At 30.9% G+C, this 19,085-nt stretch overlaps 2 protein-coding genes and 1 long non-coding RNA gene across 4 annotated transcripts; 2 read left to right on the top strand and 1 right to left on the bottom strand.

The window, feature by feature from the left end:
• Positions 1-240: 240 nt before the first annotated feature.
• On the bottom strand, positions 241-2,065 carry LOC141461523 (uncharacterized). The gene is made up of 2 exons (XR_012462962.1): positions 1,655-2,065; positions 241-987 (listed from the first exon to the last, which is right to left on the bottom strand). It is a non-coding gene; the product is annotated as an uncharacterized lncRNA (long non-coding RNA).
• LOC141461510 (serine/threonine-protein kinase MAK-like) lies at positions 1,279-18,552 on the top strand. Of its 2 annotated transcripts, XM_074142697.1 has the most exons (11): positions 1,279-1,565; positions 4,577-5,138; positions 9,318-9,372; positions 9,446-9,567; positions 10,672-10,881; positions 15,133-15,307; positions 15,574-15,749; positions 16,301-16,456; positions 17,295-17,432; positions 17,522-17,656; positions 18,182-18,552. In XM_074142697.1, the coding sequence occupies exons 3-11, from the start codon at positions 9,319-9,321 to the stop codon at positions 18,192-18,194; spliced, it is 1,179 nt and encodes a 392-aa protein (XP_073998798.1). In that variant the 5' UTR covers positions 1,279-1,565; positions 4,577-5,138; position 9,318; the 3' UTR covers positions 18,195-18,552. The 2 variants fall into 2 exon arrangements, with proteins under 2 accessions (XP_073998798.1, XP_073998791.1); XM_074142690.1 differs by lacking the exon at positions 4,577-5,138 and having other exon boundaries at positions 1,280-1,565.
• On the top strand, positions 12,488-14,770 carry mIF2 (mitochondrial translation initiation factor 2). The gene has a single exon (XM_074142679.1). The coding sequence runs from the start codon at positions 12,596-12,598 to the stop codon at positions 14,642-14,644; it is 2,049 nt and encodes a 682-aa protein (XP_073998780.1). The 5' UTR covers positions 12,488-12,595; the 3' UTR covers positions 14,645-14,770.
• Positions 18,553-19,085: the final 533 nt, after the last annotated feature.

The raw sequence follows: 19,085 nt of genomic DNA on the forward strand, positions 1-19,085 counted from the left end.
ACACACTTATATACTTTAATAAAATAATACCCAGGAAATTATTTAATGATTATAGTAATTTAGTTGAGTACAGACACTGTAGATACGGTTCTTACACTAGTGCTCAGATCATTATTAAATGCTAGATGTTCCTCTCGAGCGCCTACCTAACCATCAGATTCAAAACTAATTATAATTATTTTCCTGAAAAATAAAACTTTTAAGATATAACATAAATAGTTTTTACAAATATTAGCTTGATAACTTTCAAAATGAACTTTATTAAAATAGCCAGCGTCCTGACTCATTCTTAGTTTCAATAATTTTTGTTATTCTTCAATTGGCTGACAACTCAGAAACAAGCAATAATAAATGCCAAACTTATTCAAACTTAACTCCTTAGGTTGATGCTAATATAATTATAATTTTCTTAAATTTTATCTTGATTGGAGAGATTTATTATTATTATTGCTCCCGATGTTATTATTTGAACAAAACTAAATTTGCAGAGCTGAACTAGTAGATTATTCAATTTGGTTAAAAGCTTCCTCATGTGTGCTCCATGTTCCATCATAGATGGGGGAAATATCTTAAGTTTTAGCAGCTGTGAGGCGACTATGTGAACTTTATCTTAGTCCAGAAGTCTTTCTTGAAGACTCGTAGTCTGCTTTCCTGTCAGTAGGCAGTAATTGGCTCTCCGATAATCCTCTCACCCCATCTAGAGAGTGGGATGGTCTTTTTTATCCCACCAAAATCGCAGGAAATGAAATGGAAGGTATGTTACTCTTGCAGCAAATAGTGAAACCAACATTAAACTCAGCGAATAGCCCGCAAAAGAATGCCATAAATTCTCACTTGGAGCATTAAAGAGAACTGCTTATGAAAAGAAGACATGGGAGAAGTTATGTGATGTTCTCTTTTTTGGGCATTTGCTCAAGTCTGACAGAGTGGCAGCTTTCCGCTTATAAGCTCACTGTGCGGAATGGGCGTCTTACCCTTGTTCTGGACCTGAAAGAAGACAGGAAATAATTACAAACTGAAAATAAAATTAATAAATGTGAATCGCAATACTTTCTTCTCGTAAAATCAGATCAAGTCCGAGACAACGCTCAGTTTTTACGTAAATAAAATACTATTTTAAATTTGCACTACCAGAAATAATAAAATATTTTTATTCCTCATCCCCTTAGGTGTGAGCAGCCAGAGAATATGCGGACGTTACGCTTGGCTAGAGAAAATCGAACTGTCCGAGTTGTTTGTTATAATCAGAAACCATGGAAACACCAGTGCCTTCTCATATTCTTTACATTGCCTAGCAGTAACCATCCAGTATGAGCTAAAATTCTAACTAGGACGGATCTAGTGATAGTATATAGTTTCATATTAGCGCCAAATTCTTCTTATTTGTTTGAAGAATAATTCAGTTTTGTCAACAAAATATTGAAGAAGAAAGAAAAGTAGTGGATATCTCTAAGGTCATGTGACATGAACAGATACATACAGTTACACCAACTGGGGGACGGCACATATGGATCTGTCGTCCTCGGACAGAAAGTGGATACTGGTGAAAAGGTTGCAATTAAAAGGTAAGAATCTCTTCATAAATAATAGTCACACTAAGTAGGTGGAGACTTTCAAGCCCGCAAAACGCCTAATATCAAATACATTTCCTTACCTCTATCCCAAAATGATCTTCCAGAATTCATAAAGTAAACCCTTACAAATAGAAAACCACTTGATCCAAGTTCTTGATGCAATTACTGCGTTAGTTTTTAGGGTTTTTAACTGAAATAGAATGCTACCACTTGACTTTAATAAGTTTAATCTTCGAGAGAATTATAAAATTAAAATATTATAAGAGTCCAAGTGACACCTGCTGATTGACGAAATTTTAATAAATTAGAAACATCTGTTTAGAGAAGAATCTGTCTAATTTCCACACAACTTCAAAATAATCATGCATTTCACTTTCATTTTCAGTTTTTACCCGCTTCTTCCAAGTACACAGAGCTTTTTGAGTATTTTTCATAGGATGCAAATTATCTCAGTTCCATAACAATAAATAAATATAATATATATAAATACATTTAACTGCCAGCGCTCTCTTCTACGTGATAACAGTTTTATATGCAACAAAAAGATGCATATGTATGTACATTAAACTAAGTAAATAGCGGGAAAATATCTAAATACAATAATTTATAGAATACTAAACTATATTTGCACAGTTGCAATAACAGTTTTTTTTCCTTCTTTATTTGTGCGCATCGACTGTAGGGTCAACAGCACCAAATAATAACTTAATATTGCGTTTTTAGATTTTCAAAAATATTCGACATTCTCTCAACATTGGCTTCTATTAATTTAAAAAGCTTAGTAAGAAATAATTTTTTAACTTTAATTAAATTCTTTCAGTCGTTAAAATCAGATTCACCTTTTAAAAGTTTTCTGACAAAGTTAAAATATCATTAATTTCTGTCTTTAAGCAGTATGATATATAATATATTTTTTATGCATTTATCAAGGTACAACCATCGCTTTCAATGGTTTTTAATTTATTTACCTTCAATGGCCTAATTCAATACTCTGTGGTTAAGCCTATATTGTTTCAATAAGTTTCCAAGCAGAATTTTATGAAAAGATTTCACAGTAATGAATATAATAAGGAGTCAAAAGTTCGCTCTGTCCATAAATACAGCGAATACGCTTCTAGTTTCTATCTTACATTAATGTGAATTATGTATATCGCTTTAAAGAACACCCATTCCTACAAACTCCTTGTTTTTTCGGAACCACATTTGTACCTCAAATTCACACTTTTCTTGCATCCACAAAATCAGTCGATTGTAGGTAATTGAAGTAAACCGTTTTGTTATAAAGTTCACATTAATGTCTGCTCATTAAAGTCATTGAAGTTTATATTATATATTATATATATTTCACTTCAATTTTATTTCTGCCTAATCTACACGTTTATTTTATTTACTAAATTGTGAATGACATTTTTTGTAAAGAATGAAGCCATTATTTATCAGACTAATCATGTAAAAGTTTACAGCATTCATTTCAAACCTCTCTAAACCATCCAAAAATAAGTTTTTATAAAAAAAAAAATGTTTTCAAAAAAGATTTTTAGAACCTCATTCTATTTACAACAGATATAATTATCTCAGAGGAACTAATGAACACAGCAGTCAATGCGCCTTTCCCATTATACAATTTGCAAAATATGAAAAATGCGACTTCAATTCTCTAATTTTCGGAAGTTTTTCCAAACATTTTCTTAAATTCAGATTGCAAACACCTATTTTGTTTGTAAAATGTTACAGTATAAACCTTTTTCGACTAGGTTCTATTCTTCTGAGAGAAATGAGCTCATAAATTGGACGGTATTGATGCATCTTATGGATTTTAAAATGAGCACATCTACTATCTTCCCTAGTGGTGTGGCTACTCACCCCTATCTTTAGGGACAACCCTTTCCAAAATCCTTGCTAAATTGTAAAAATTAGATATTTAGGCGGACTGCCATGGAATGTTATTTTAAAACCTACAAAACAAAGGAAAGGAAAAAATTAAATAATTGTTCAAATAAATTTCTATTTTATCCTTTTTTTTTCATCATTTCAAAATCGTGAACATGAGACAAAGAGCGGATTTACACATATTTTTTCCACATTTATGCAAAACAAAAACAACATTATATTTTGATTTGGTACCACCACTGGAACCTGGCGTTCAAAATCAGTTAATTGGAAGTACCACTTTACTAAAGGGATTTTTAACATTTTGGAGATTTTTTGAAAATGACTCCAAATATTTTCTTTCGAATAGTTATATAATTAACTAGTTATTCCTTTTATTCTTTTATTTGTTATTAATGCAATTAATTTCCTGTAAATATTTTATTAAGGGCACTGCTACGAGAAAGAGGTTGATTAGACATCCATTTAGATTGCTGTTTCAGTGTAAAATAATCCTGTTTCTAATGCTTATTAAAATTGATTAAATTCTGACTTCGAAAAAACGTCAACCTGATGTTCCCCTTTATCGAGTGGACTTTACAGTTACTGGAGATTCTTTCGCAAATGGCTTCTACGATGATGTTAGTCTAAACTTCGTGTTTACATTTTATGCTCGTAATGCTATATCTTTTATTGGAGAAATTATTTTTTTGGAAAGATTTTTTTTGAAATCAGTTCTGGGAGAGATGGAGTATACTTCCACTAATAGTTCATCTTTGCAATAAAGTTTTTACAAAATGTTTTTTGTGAGAAAAAGTTAAATATTATATAAGTGTTGAGCAAATGTGTAGGTTAAAGTTCTGGCAGTAAGAAGAAGTCGTATGAGTAGTCACACCACATCATTTTACTATTATAGATCTTCTTTTGAGTTTATAGATGATAAATCAATAAATATCTTTTCTCTCCGCTAGAAAATCTTACGATTAAAGGCACGCAACTCTATCAACTCTTTATCGAACTTCCACCTTCAAATTTCATTTGTTATGTTCCATTGATCGAAAAGAGACTAGTTGTTACTATTTGATTGTATCATTGCTCACTAATATTTTGTTATTTTGTTTCCGTTTTAAAAGAAGTATGAGATTGTCGATACAGAAATTATATTGAAAGAATCTACCGCCTTAAAATGAAACTTTAAATTATAAATATGTTTATTTTGAATGATATTGTACGGTTAGTGAGTTGAAGACGTGTTTTGAGAATTTATCGTTTCAATAAGTGGAGGTAATAAACTTAATGGATACTGTAAACATTGCGTAATGTTAGTGCAGTGGTAGTGCAACAGTTTGTGCAGTCACAAGCTTAACATTTGAACTATTCAACATCCTTATCAAATCATTTGAGGAGAAAGTGCCATAAATATAGTTGGTATAGTAGGAGATTCTCGGCTAAAATATGCCCAGTTATTACTAAGGAGACTCTGTGGTAATATGAGGAATGATTATGGAATAACGGTTAAATATCTATAGAAATGCCAGCTATAAAAAGCTGTCATCAGAGTTTTCAAAAAATTTAAAGCTACAACAGTCAATGTGAGAGGCAAGAGGAGTTTATCGTTATTATTATTACTTTAAGGACAGTAATGTAGGATGCGCTAAAAGAAATTCAAGTGGTCTACACAGAAGTTCAGTCAGGGTTAGGACATTGTTTTTTTTTTTTTACTGACCATAGAATATGTTTAGCTAATTAGGTACGTTGCTTTTCAAATTAATGTGCACTTAAGCTTAAGCACTAAATACACTTATAGAACTTTACAAAGCACTTCCAAGCTTTACAAATTACCATGATTGCACTAATAAGTAGGGGTACTACAGCATTAAGGGAAGAGATCAGCTCAGGATTTCTGCTTAGAATAACATTTTAAATGAGAGCTCAATGAATCAATAACAAAAAAAAAAAAATGTTTTAAAATAATAAGCTAGATTTACACATTTTCCATTAGTAGGAGTCTTTTTCGAGAAAAATTAGCTAAAAAAAGTGTGATTTAATTTTAAATTCAATGTAAAAGCACATTAAAATTATCCTTCTTTAAACGATAATATTATTTTGCACATTCACCAATGAATTAAACTTCCCAAATAAGTTACCTACATCAGAAATGAACTCTTTTGCCATCTATTGGATAGATGATGCACTACTAAATTCTTCAATTATTGAAGTTATATTTTCCTTTTTTTTTTAATTAAGATAATTCTATTGATTATTTGAAGTCCTAAAAAAGATCGTAAATAACCAATGAAACAATCATTAAAGAAATGTGTGAAATGATCATTATAAAATATACAAATTCAAATTACGTTAATAACTACTATGTAACAAGAGAAGAAGCATTTTTTCCATTATTAATTATTGACTTGTCATTTATAAAAATTGCGAACAAGTTTTTAAATCAGTAGCCTCAGTTAATTTTTATTTTATTTTGAGTTCTTAGTTTGAAGATTAATGGTTCAATGATTTGTTTTTATCTGCATTTTTGAAGGTTTAGAAGGAAGACGGTAGTCGTACCTGAACGGTAGTCGGTCTGAACTGAAAATAAAAATTCATTATGTCGAAATGAGCTAGAAATTAACTAATTAAAATGTACCAATAAATATAATAAATAATTAGAAATTAACTAATTAAAATTGTTGGTATTTATTCTGATTGGATGAGCCAGACCATTTCACAAAACAACAATGATGATTAGTCGAAATCGTGATGTGTTCGGGAAATGATGGCATGATAGTAACCTAAGTGACTATCACACACATTTTTTTCTAGTCTCCTTCAAAACATATATTTCAGATGCTTACTACAAATAGGAAATTTGACCACGATCACAAAACTTACTCTCATTAAGAGAGAAGAAAGAAATTGGTAAACACATTAAATATTTTTCTGCTGTTCTATCAGTGTCATCTACTTCAAAACTATACCAGGTGATATACCACCTCCATTAAATACAAATCTGTGCGTCATCGCCAACCGACATTCCACCAATTTTTGACCGCGGTATACTGCGATAATTGAAGTTATTATTCCTTATCGTAACAAAAACTGGCTTAAACCCTCTCATGACTTTTTCTTATCGCAGTTCACGTTATTAAAATTCTTGAACCAGGTTGGGACTAAAAGAGAGGTGAGGTCCATACTATAAATGTTCAGTATAATAATATAATGATTAAATTCAAGAAATTCAGAACAAGTTCGCCTAGAACCAGATTAAATTCAACGTATGTTGAATACGAACATCAAAACTAGGTTCTAGGTCAAATTATTTTATTTCGAAGTTCAAACAAACCCTGGCCACTACTGAGATAAATGCAGATATTTCGGGAAAAAAAACATTCAAAACTGGATAACTGGAAAACTTCCAGTTCGGATTTTTGGCGACACATTTGATTTTGATTAAGTGTTACACAGGTGTTGGATCTGTACACTATGCTTGCTTTTATTTATTTATTTATGATTATTATTTTTATTTTTGTGCTTAAGCTACATTACAAAAATATAAAATTCCTGGCTTAATAATCTTGTGAATTATGCGGTAGTACTTTGGTGAGAGTGTACTTAAACTTTATGAATGGTTCACCATTCAAGATTCCATTGTTATGATGTCCTAGTTAAATTTCCATTTGTCCATTGACCTCAATTGTACGGTCTTATATAAAATTCTTCTAAGAAATGTACCACGGTCGGGGGCCCAAGGTGAATGTGCCTTTTACAACTTTATTACTATTTATTTTTATTTATTATAATAACAAAAATAAATACATTAAAATATTATTTTCATTGAAGACGCATTAATATCTGAGGTAATTGGCACCAGAATTCAGCGCATGCCTGTCATCGGACAGTGTTCACTTGTTACAGGCCCAAAGAAAGAGAAATCTAAGAACCAACAGATAGATTCAGACCCGAAATCTTCGTGGATAATCATTAAGCCGATCACTTTCTTTTTTATTGATATTCGCTCTCATCAGTACAACATATTTAAGGCAGGATTTTATATAGAAATATAAATCATTATCCACAGAGATATTACACAGAATAGTAACTTGAAACAGTTTTTACTATGCGGAAGTATTACTTAATGGAAAACAAATTAGATCTCTTGTATAAAAAACAAAAAAAAAAATTGTCTTTGACACTCTATCCCGATAAATTCTTTAATCACGACTGCAAAATCTCGTTGTAAATCAGAACTTCTGACCTTAATGTTTATAATGCCAAAATATCGCCTATAATTCTATTTCAGTAAAAATTTCAATAATTATTTAATCAATAGAATGGAGCATTAATGTGGTAAATAAAAAAATAAGTTCCTGAAATTATCGTCAAAACCGTCCTCAGAAATTATTTTTTTATTTTTACAGAAATAGATGAAAATGAAATTCTAGAAATTGAAAATAAAATGAAAGATAAAGAAGTAAAGATCATTATAGATTTTTGAATCATTTATTAAGAAAATAATGCATTCTAGTTGTCTCCACTCTCAAAATTAATTAATAAAAGTATCACATAGCACTGCCCTGAAAATCATATAACGCGAGCCAGACATCAAGAAAATGGTAACAATGACTGTGTCAAAAGATGCAGTCAAGTTGCAATCGCACTAATATTTTCAAAAGTACTTGAAACAATGATCTTCAAATAGTTAAGTCACTAGCTGGAAATTGGGGTGCAAAAGAGGAAAGTCTTTAGAATGTGCAGTATTTACCGAAGTCGATGAGATATCATAAGCATTTGAAAACAAAAAGTACAGCAGTACTGCCTTCTGTAATTATGAGGAATTGTGACACCGCATACAGTATTGGAAGAGAAGTTTAAATATTATTATATTAAAAATAAAGTTAAGAAATAATTCACGAAATAAAAAGCAGTAAGTTGATATTAAGGGAAATATATTAGACAAAAAGGTTGTAAAAAAAAAGTGTTCTCGGGCCTCTAAGGAAGTAATCTAAGCAGCTTGCTGTATTCTTCGAATTCAGAGTACGAAGTACATATTCTGTTTGCAGATAAAACTATTCTGATTACTACGGGCGACACTGAAGAGCCGGTAGAGAGCGGAGCACTACCTGTGCTTGAAACATGTCCAAAAAAAAAGAATCGAAATTAAACAATAACAAGATATTCAACATAGTAAGCAAAGACAGAAATCCAGTTATTTTTTGGGAACATCCAAAGAGTTATACTTTAACCAGAAAAAAATTATAGATAAACTTGCCAGAGATGAATTACACCTAGGAAATTGATAGGAATTACTGGAAGTATGCTCGCTGCAAGCCACTGTCTGAGATTGCCGATTTTGGTCTCTTTCAGTCAAATATTAAAGGTATTTTTGTTTTTATAAAGAAAACACGCAATAGTAAAAATCACTGGAAGTAGGAAGGATGCTCACTGCAAACCTCTGTTCAAGAAACTCAGTGCACTAATTGTAACTTTCTTGTTTATTTTAAAAAAAAGTAGCAACAATTAGAAATAGAAACATTTATGGATATAAATATGAAGTTATGTTGAACAGAACTATAACACAAGGAAAAAAAGATTCCTTTCTGTCGCTTAAACAAATGAGTACCCGCACCGCTGAAGATGTCAGTAAGACTTTATGATGAATTACGTAATGTTATTATTTCATTAAGTCCAAAAAAATTTTGAATTTTTAGAACACAAATTGTTATATAAAAATGTTGAATAGTTTATATTGTGTTAATTTTTAGTTTGCAAAACTGTCCCTAATTTATTTCCCTTGTTGCTGTTTTTTCATTGTATTTTTCTAAAACTTAAAAAAAAAAGTTTATTACAAATGCCCTGATAAATAGTTATTTTGTGCAGGATGAAAAGAAAATACTACTCATGGGACGAAGCAATGAATTTAAGGGAGGTTAAGGTAAGTACATATTAACATTATACATAAGAATACTATATATTTGCTACATATAGTGATACATTATTTTTTTTAGTCCTTGAAGAAGTTAAATCATGCTAATGTTGTAAAACTCAAAGAAGTTATTAGAGAAAATGATACGCTATATTTTGTGTTTGAGTACATGAAAGAAAACCTTTATCAGTTGATGAAAGACAGGTAAAAATAGCATGAAAAACATTGTTATTTATGTAATATAACTTTGGGTGGATTTTGAATTATAATAAAATTTAAATGTCTTGAATACTCCAAAGTGACTTATTTTTTCAGTTAAAATAAAATTATTACTTGTGAAGTTAAACTTAGTATTTGTTGACTTCTAGAAGTAGCCCTATTAACTTTAAAGAACATTAAAAAGAAATTCTAAAATGATAGATTTCTCTTTTCCTTTGGTAATAATTTGTACCTGAAAATTTAATGCAGTTTTTTTGTATAAACTTCTTTTTTAATATTAAGCAAGCTAACCCACAAAGTTGTGTAAATGTGTAAAGATAATAACTTCTGGGAAAAATTTTTGTTTTTAATTATATGACTTTTTAAAAACTTGAAGGCCCTTCATCATTCGGAAATAAATTCAACACGCTCCTAATCGTGTAATCTACTTCCTCTGTATGTAAGGTGGTTGAGCTTAAATAATCTTTGTAAAGCATTGCAAAACAGCATGTACCAAAATAAAAGCAAGTATAATCATCACCAGATTTGAATATAATACGACTGAAATTATCTCAAATATTGTGAGGTGTTTTAATGTCCATATTAATTTTTAAAAAATTTTAAACTGTCTTGGCAAGTGTAAAATCAAGGATAAAAGTTTTTACTACCCTAATATGCAGTGCATATTGGTGTGGGTAGTGCGGACTCGGATGTCTCTCCTTCATTGTATATCCTAAATCAGCCTCCTACTTGCAGTATCCTCAATGTTGTGATACTGGCGAAGACCATAAAGCTAAGTTTATTGTGAACCACTGGCTTTTGATTTTGTTTAATATGTTATTACATTAAATAAAATATAAAATTAAGTTTTTGCTAACCACCTCTGCCAGCGATAGTTTGAGATAAGTCCGCAGTATCCAGCTTTTCCACTAAATTAGGAGACTTACGTGCAATTTATAGATTTAGATTTAAAATTATAAACCTGTATTAATTATATTCTTCGTTTTAAATTTTCTAAAAATTCTATAAAATCTTTACTTATATGCTAAGCATTTAAAATAAAATAAAAAATTAGCAATGTTATTGTTGGTAGAATATTATTATTTCCAGAGAAAAACTATTTCCGGAACCTGTAGTAAGGAATATATTATATCAAGTTTTACAAGGATTGGCTTTTATGCACCGACATGGTTTCTTTCATAGAGATATGAAACCAGAAAACTTGTTATGTTGCGGACCGGAGTTGATTAAGATAGCAGATTTTGGACTTGCTAGAGAAGTTCGATCCAGACCTCCATATACGGACTACGTATCTACAAGGTAAGAATAAGTTAAGTTGTACTTGGTTGGTACATGGTTAGTAACTTCGAAAAATTGGTACTGATAGATACTGCCAAAAAACCAACTTGTAAATGATGTGATAATTCAAAGAGAATGTCTTTTTTAATGTTTCGTAGCCATTAATCACATCTAGACTTATTTTATTCCTACAATATTCCTGTGAATTTTATAATCCTTTACTTTTCATCAATATTTCCGAAGTCTGTCTTGTTCTATAATTGGCTATTTCAATGTCTCTAAGTAACTCGAAATTTTAATTCTTCTAAAACATTACATCAAGAAGAAGGAGTGTTCTGCAACAAAAACAATTTGGAAAGTTTAGGAACTTGAACGGTGAGAGAAGCTGAATGGATGATCTGAGATTGGTTTCAAAAATTAAAGAACGGAAACCCCACCTTAGAAAAACAAAAGACGGGTTCAACTAAGTTCATTAATTGTAGCCTGGGTTCCTTTGATGAAGAAGTGGAAATTTTATCAAATGTAATCATCAACTACTACCTGAACTAGTACTATCACACTATTCTTTAAACTGACAACTTCAAAAAATATGTTAACACACACACACACACGAAGAGTGTTAATTAAAAAATAAGGTTTCTATGAGGTGTCGCCCTAATAAATTCAGTTTAAAAACTTTACTGGATTCCAACGCGGAGATCAGGGTTCGAATCTAGCAGCTGGTCTTTAGACTTTCTCTCCATAGGAGCTTCTTACACTCTCTATCCAGTGATGGTTGGTGTGGTCTGGAACGAGACCGGAGGCTGGAAAAGATGTAAAGCAAATCCAACAAACAACCTTAACGATGTATGGAAACAATATAGCCAAAAAAGCTGTAAAAATACAAGATTCTAAAATAACCGTTTTCTAAATTAGCCTAATAAGAATGTGAAGAGCTTGACTTTCCCATAAAAAATATTGAGCGCTCCGATAAAATAAATATTAGTCATATAACACAAAAAACCTTTTTTCAAAAAATAAAAAAACTTGAATGTAATCATAACCTTTAAAAAAAACTACGTTTTAAAAGAAAAAACCTAATCTGAATAATGGAAACTCTCCAAAAGATATTTGGATTAATTAATATATAACTAACAAAGTAAAAATTAATAATATAATATTACTGTCTGAAGATGGTTTAAGCGGCGTAAAGTTGCTATGTGGATAATTGGAATGTTCATTATATGTTATGTATTATTACAATGAGAAAAATAAGAGCATTAATTTTTCTTCAAGTTGTAAATTAACATTTAAAGAAAATTCCAAATGCAGGTAATTGCATAAAATAGTATATTTTTATATTTTTCTTTTATGTACGAATAAATTATTCAACTAAATGTAATTATTTCACAAAGATAAATAGTATACTTCTCTTATACTTCAACAACTTTACCAAATTCGAACTACAACATAAAAAAAAGTACGCAGTAAAGAATAGCAATCTTTAATGGAAACCCTTCTTTTCAGAGGGGCTCCTCAAATAAATATTAAATTATGTTCATTAAAAATATAAAGTAACACTTTAGTTTGGGAAGGCCCTAACTAAAAAGGCTTCTGCGCAATGGCTGAAATTAAATCAATACTATTCCTTGTAAATTGGTCAGTCTCAACTCTACAGTACAGTGTTGGTACGACGATTGTTAATTTAAATGAGTGTAACCTTCTTAACCTTATATGTTAACCTCCTCGCTATGTTATGGCTTTAAGATTAAGTTTTTTAAAAGCAAAGGAAATAGTGATTTTTAATCGTTCTTCATGGTGTATAAGAAGGGCTTTGCTGACTTCTGTGGTCTTGAAGAAAAAGAAAAATGAAACCATTAAGTCACAAAACAATTTGGTTAATACAAAATCCAGATGGAAGCAGGTGGAAGCAATTTCAATTTGGAAAGAAATGACTTTAAAAGAACTGGCGGACGCTTTGCAAAAAGATGTAGACCATGTCCTAGAGGTAATGACATTTATTGACGATACTTATAAATATAAACGTTCCAAAGATGTAATTGACAACTTTAAGGTTATACAAGAAGTAGTCAAGAAATCTGGTAAAAGAGTAAAAATAACTGCAAAACCTGAAGAAAATGAAAAAGAAGAAGTGTTTGTTGATGCAACTAGACGAAATCCTAGTGAGTACATTGATGTGAAGAAACGGTTTCCAATTGTAACGATAATGGGACATGTAGATCATGGTAAGACCACTCTCTTAGATACTTTAAGAAAGTCAACAATAGTTGATTCTGAATTCGGGGGTATAACACAACATATTGGTGCCTTTAAAGTTACATTAGGTAAAGACACAATTACATTTTTGGATACTCCAGGTCATGCTGCCTTTTTTTCAATGAGAAATCGAGGAGCACAGTGCACTGATATTGTAGTTTTAGTTGTTGCTGCTGATGATGGAGTGATGGAACAGACTGTGGAAAGCATTAATATGGCCAAAGCAGCTGGAGTACCCATCGTAGTTGCCATAAATAAAATCGATAAACCTAAGGCTGATGTTGAAAGAACTAAACGTATGTTAGTGCAACAAGGCGTGCAAGTGGAAGATCATGGAGGTGATGTTCAAGTAGTAAATGTGTCAGCTCTTAAAGGTACCAACATAGATTCTTTAATTGAAGCTATTTTAGCTGAAGCAGAAATATTGGAATTAAAATCAGATTTTTCAGGACCTGTCGAAGGCATTGTCTTAGAATCTTGTACAGACCCACTTCGAGGAAAACTGAGTACATTGTTGGTACAATGTGGTACTCTTAAAAAAGGCTCAATATTAGTTGCTGGTACAGTATGGTGTCGAGTGAGGGCTATGTTTGATGATAATGGTGATCCAGTACAGATTGCTAAACCCTCCTCCCCAGTACAGATTTTAGGATGGAAAGAATTACCTTCAGCTGGTGACGTCGCTATTCAAGTAACTAGTGAAAAAAAAGCCTTGAATGTCATTAACCACAGAGAAAAACTAATCTCTTTGAAAAAAATGGAGAAGGACAAAGAGATAATCGATAAAAAAGTTCAAGAGTACGAGGTACAATACAAGAGCATGTTAGAAGAAAAAAGACGTTTGGGAAGGTATAAAGCTCCTCGTACTGCAAGACAAAAAGAAATTAAGGACGATCACACTGGACCTCGTTTAAATGTTATAATAAAAGGAGATGTAGATGGTTCAGTAGAAGCAATTCTGGACGTTCTGGAAACCTACGAAAGCACCAAATGCAAACTGGACGTTGTTCACTACGGTGTGGGGCCAGTCTCTCAAAATGATGCCACACTAGCAGAACTGTTTAGTGCCAAAATATACGCCTTTAACACTCTTGTAATGAAAGATGTTAGTTCAAGTTCAATTAAACATTTCAATGTTATATATAGGTTGGTTGATGATTTGAAAAGTGAAATTAGTAAACTGCTTCCACATAAAGACGTTGAAGAGATTATAGGTGAAGCGAATGTCTTGCAAGAGTTTCTTATTAACGAAGGTAAATCCAAAGTGCCGGTGGCAGGCTGTCGTTGTGTAAAAGGATCGTTAAAAAAATCTGCTCAGTTTAAGTTGGTCCGTTCCAATGACACGCTTTTTTGTGGTTCTTTAATTTCAATTAGGCATCTTAAAGATGAAGTTGACACTGTTAAAAAAGACGTAGAATGTGGTATACGACTCTCAGATCCTAATGTGCATGTGCAACCTGGAGATACTATAATTTGTTTCAAGATACATAAGGTACCAGAAACAATTGATTGGGATCCAGGGTTTTAAGTCCTCACAGTGTTCGTTTCAGTTTGCATTAATTAATATACTGTTATTTAATGAAATTTATCTTTATAGTAAGAAATGTATTACATGTTATCCTAATTTTGTAAATAATATGTTTTAACTTTTAAACTTTGTTTTTATCTTACCACATATATTTACACTATGTATGTATGATTTTAAATGAGTTTATTTTATCAGGTAAGATATTTTTAAGGTGTTTTTCAATATTTTTTTATAAGTTCCTCTTTTTCTGACTTTAAAATTAAATTTATAAGTAGTTGATCGTTTAACACTTCTGACAAAGTAGGAATAACTTTTTATAATTGAACCAATAACTTTTGAACATATTTGAATAGTTTTTTATTTACTTACTAGAAAATCAAACGTACTTTGATGGGAGTTTCTTTGAAAGTCACGGAATAATAATTAGTTCTAACTAAATTAAAGTAAGTTTTGTGTGGAAGACTGAATTTCAATTATGAACTTTTCAGGTGGTATAGAGCTCCAGAAGTATTGTTGCATTCGACTACTTATTCATGCCCTATAGATATATGGGCAGTCGGTTGCATTATGGCAGAACTATACACCTTTAGACCATTATTTCCTGGTAATAGTGAGATAGATCAGATATTTAAAATATGCTCCATTCTTGGAACGCCGGATAAGGTAATAATAGAGAAATCTTGTATTTATTTAATTTATACCAATTTTATTCTTTTAAACATTATACCAGCTACTGTTCTCCAAATTGCCAGCACAAATTGAATATAGTTCTCAATGCTTCTTTATTGTACTTGTTTAAAGATTTCTCCTCGTTTGAGGTATAGGTATAACTATCCTCATTACCTGGAAAAAAAATAGATTTTTATGAGTCATTCCTTTACTAACTCTAGTCCTTATTACAACACTAAAGTAGTATTCGTTGTCTGCAGAGAGAATGGTATGAAGGTCACCAACTTGCAGCAAACATGAATTTTAAGTTTCCACAGTTTAGGAGAACTCCTATGTCCTCATTGATCCCAAACGCTTCGACTGATGGTGTTACTCTCCTAGAAGCTATGTTGCATTGGAATCCTTCGAAGAGACCAACAGCACAGCATTCATTAAGGTATTTCCATTTTTTAATTCATTAACTAATGCTCTACTTTAAAACATGAATGGAGGGAGTAGATTCTCTTAGAATTTCAGGCTTTAAAATTACAAGATTTTCTAAACATTGTAATAGATATATATATATATATATATCCTTGTGGTGAGGGGCCGTAGGAAAAAATTTCAACGGCATTAGGTAAAAAAATTCATTTAAATGTTCAATGTTAAACTTAGATGTTCATTTAAAGTTCATTTAAGAAATAGTGATAGCTTCTGCCTCTGCTCTAAGTGTAATTTCGGGATGCTTTTAAATCTTCAATTTATTTATAGGACAAAATGCATAATTTGAAGAAAATAAGTTGACCATTATGTGACTTCTCATTTCCTGTTTTCAGTTGGAAGGCCTTTGCGCTTTCCTCTGCATAATAAAATCTTATAACATTTCAAATAAACATAGTGTCTTTGTGACACTATTTTCAAAGAAATTGTTTCAGTTATAATAGAGAGAAAGTGGTATAAATTTTTCATACAATAATTTAAAAATCTTTTTCAACTTCTTTGTTTCAGACAACCATATTTCCAAGTAGGACAGCGCTTAAGCGGTGTAGCTATGGAAGAAAGATTATCATCTAGAAATTTCTTCCATCAGAATAATTCAGCTAGACAAGTATATGTTCCTCCACATGCTTCACTCTCAGAAAGAGATTTTTCTGACTTATTAGGGTATACTGTAATTTTCTTTATATCCCCCCCCATACATATTTCTTGCCAAATCAGCCATTATATATTATGTTATTCGTTTTAAAGTATAAAAAATCAAACAATAGTTTCAACAATTTTTAGTGGAATATATGTGCTGCAGCTGTTTCAAGTCTTTAAAAATGCGTTTTTTTGTTTTTTAAATTTGCATTTTTTTTTATTATTATAACTTAATAACACATTTATTGAAGGAGATATTAAAATGTGATTTCATTTAAGAAACTCAAAATTAGGATCTTAATTTGCATGTCTGAAATAAATAAGAAAAAAATACTTATTTACTTAATTGTGGAGGTCGGCGATATCTGTTTTATCTAGATAATCACAAATACGTTTCTAGCATACGTTTCTATTGTTGGCTTCAGCCCAAAGAGAGAATATTGATTTAATTATCCTTTTCAACCATATAAACTAATTTTTACTCTTTTTTATCCCATTTTTCAAGCAGATTTTTCTCTTTTCGAATGAATTCGATCGGCTTTCATTCACCACATGCTTCAATGACTAATGTTCATTCCCCTCAGTTTCCAGTTCGGTCCATTTCAGAAAATTATGTACTGAAATGTAATATGATTAATTTGAAAACTCAGATGACGGGTCGTTGAGAAAGTGGAAATAAACTAATATTGTTGAAAAACTCTTATCGCACTGGTTTTAAACTGTCTTTTTTTACCAGCAAAAATGCGTTTACTAGTCAGAGAAAATGGACCAATCATTGAGTATATTTGTACCATCCCAAAAGTAAAATAAAACTTTTTTCTTATATTTCCTACTTTATTATTATAATTCTCTGAAATTTTAGACCGAAAATTGTATCTACAGAGCAAAAAGAAAATCAAGGATGGTATGAAGAAAATCAAAAGAAAAAAGTGAGTGCCAAACAGCATTATCTTGCTACTTCAAGATACATAGTGGGCCAATCCACAAACTTAGCTAGCAGGTAATTGTGCTCAAATAATATTGGTTTAAAAACTTTGATTGTAAAAGAAATTAATGGTTTAAGCATTTATATACTTTTATCTGTTGTAGTGAGCAAAATCAAAAGTTGCCTCTCTCCACAAGGCAAGATTTTTTTCCTAGTGGTAAATTGTACGCTTCAGCAAATAATCTGAACTTATCTGGTAGAGCCTCCAGAATACATGGCCGCACAGATTGGGCTGCAAAGTATTTAATAATTACTACAATATTTCTATATATTTTTAATAAGAATGAATGCAAATTATCCCCTATAATTTTAGTCTTAAACTTTTATTGTCTGTTCAGCGTTTCAGTGTAGGTAGAGATTCTCAAAATCAATTTAATTACTTCATCAATTAAAATGGCTATTTTAGCCAAAATAACCCCAAACCTCGCAACCGTATGTGCAAAAGGAACTAATAATGTTATAGAGATTTTTTTCTCTCCGACAAAAAGTATGAATTACTAGCCTTTCAAACCTTGTTTGCGAATTCTATCTGAGCTTTCACCCAGATAAAGTCCTAACCCAGTAAACTCTGTATGGCAGTCGCATGTAGGGGTCACAAAATTGTGAATTTTTATTATTTTCTAAAAAAATAAAAAATAATCTGACGCTAAAAACATCAAGTGATGTTCCTTACTTTTATATTAATGGTATTAAAAAGTAGACTATTTTAATGGAATCCTATTATTTGACTGAAAAAAATTGATATTTTGCCTTTTCTGTTTCAGATACCTCAAATGAAGCGCCTTCTCAAAGACTATTTTGTAAATAATTGTTAATACTCCATTTTCTACATTATTTTGTTTTTTATTTTCTTCATCAATTTCGCTGTGATAAGTACTATTTTTTCCATTTTTAGTTCATTAGGTTTGATTATTTGAATAAAAATAAAATTGTACTCAAAATATTATAGATCATTTACTTTTATAAATAGAAAAAAAAAAAAATTACATTATTTGAATTTGTATTGTATCTAAAAGTTTCTGTTTGTGTAACATAATTTTGTATTAATTGTAAGTCTATGTGAAAATCAAAATCTATTAACATGTTAATCAAATCAAAATGTTCTACATTTTATGTGTAACATATTTTATTATTATTATTTATTACTTTTTTTTTTGTAATAAATGGGAAAAGATTGATGGGAGTTGATTGTGAATTTTTACGCGACTGGTAGATTTTAGCGATGTAAAGAAATAAAAATATAACTTCCTTTTTCACTAAGAAAGTTTTACTATCGTAGACGGAGGCAGAAGTAAATAAAAATGATGGCTTAGAACGAATTTAGTACCATACTATACTCTTTGGCTCAGATAAGCCGTTAGTGTTGCCAAGGATACTAAAGAGCCGCTTCTGTATTTCCTTTAGTTCTATTTTCAAATAGTTGTGTTCAGAAAATTATTATTACAAAAGGTAAAGAGAAGACTAAGGGTTTTTACTATCATCTACAGAAACGGGGCTAATTCAGATAAATGTATACTTTAAATTAAAATATACCTTTATCAACGGAATATCTTTCATCTAAATACCACTAAGGACTAAGGAAGAAGAACCACTATGGCTTCACAGGAGAACAAGCCTCTGCCGCAATTTTTCAGACACCTATTTCAGTCTTTGGAGTTTTTTTTAACA

The sequence above is a fragment of the Rhodnius prolixus genome, unplaced genomic scaffold, assembly GCF_049639745.1.
Source record: "Rhodnius prolixus isolate KJV_2025 unplaced genomic scaffold, Rpr scaffold_1, whole genome shotgun sequence".
In the NCBI taxonomy this organism is placed as follows: domain Eukaryota; kingdom Metazoa; phylum Arthropoda; class Insecta; order Hemiptera; family Reduviidae; genus Rhodnius; species Rhodnius prolixus.

Coding starts and splice junctions, on each gene's coding strand:
- LOC141461510 (XM_074142690.1), top strand. CDS start 1,465: ATGAACAGATACATACAGTTACACCAACTGGGGGACGGCACATATGGA. Junction 9,568..10,671: donor TATCAGTTGATGAAAGACAG/GTAAAAATAGCA, acceptor TATTATTTCCAG/AGAAAAACTATTTCCGGAAC. Junction 17,433..17,521: donor TCCACAAACTTAGCTAGCAG/GTAATTGTGCTC, acceptor TATCTGTTGTAG/TGAGCAAAATCAAAAGTTGC.
- mIF2 (XM_074142679.1), top strand. CDS start 12,596: ATGGCTTTAAGATTAAGTTTTTTAAAAGCAAAGGAAATAGTGATTTTT.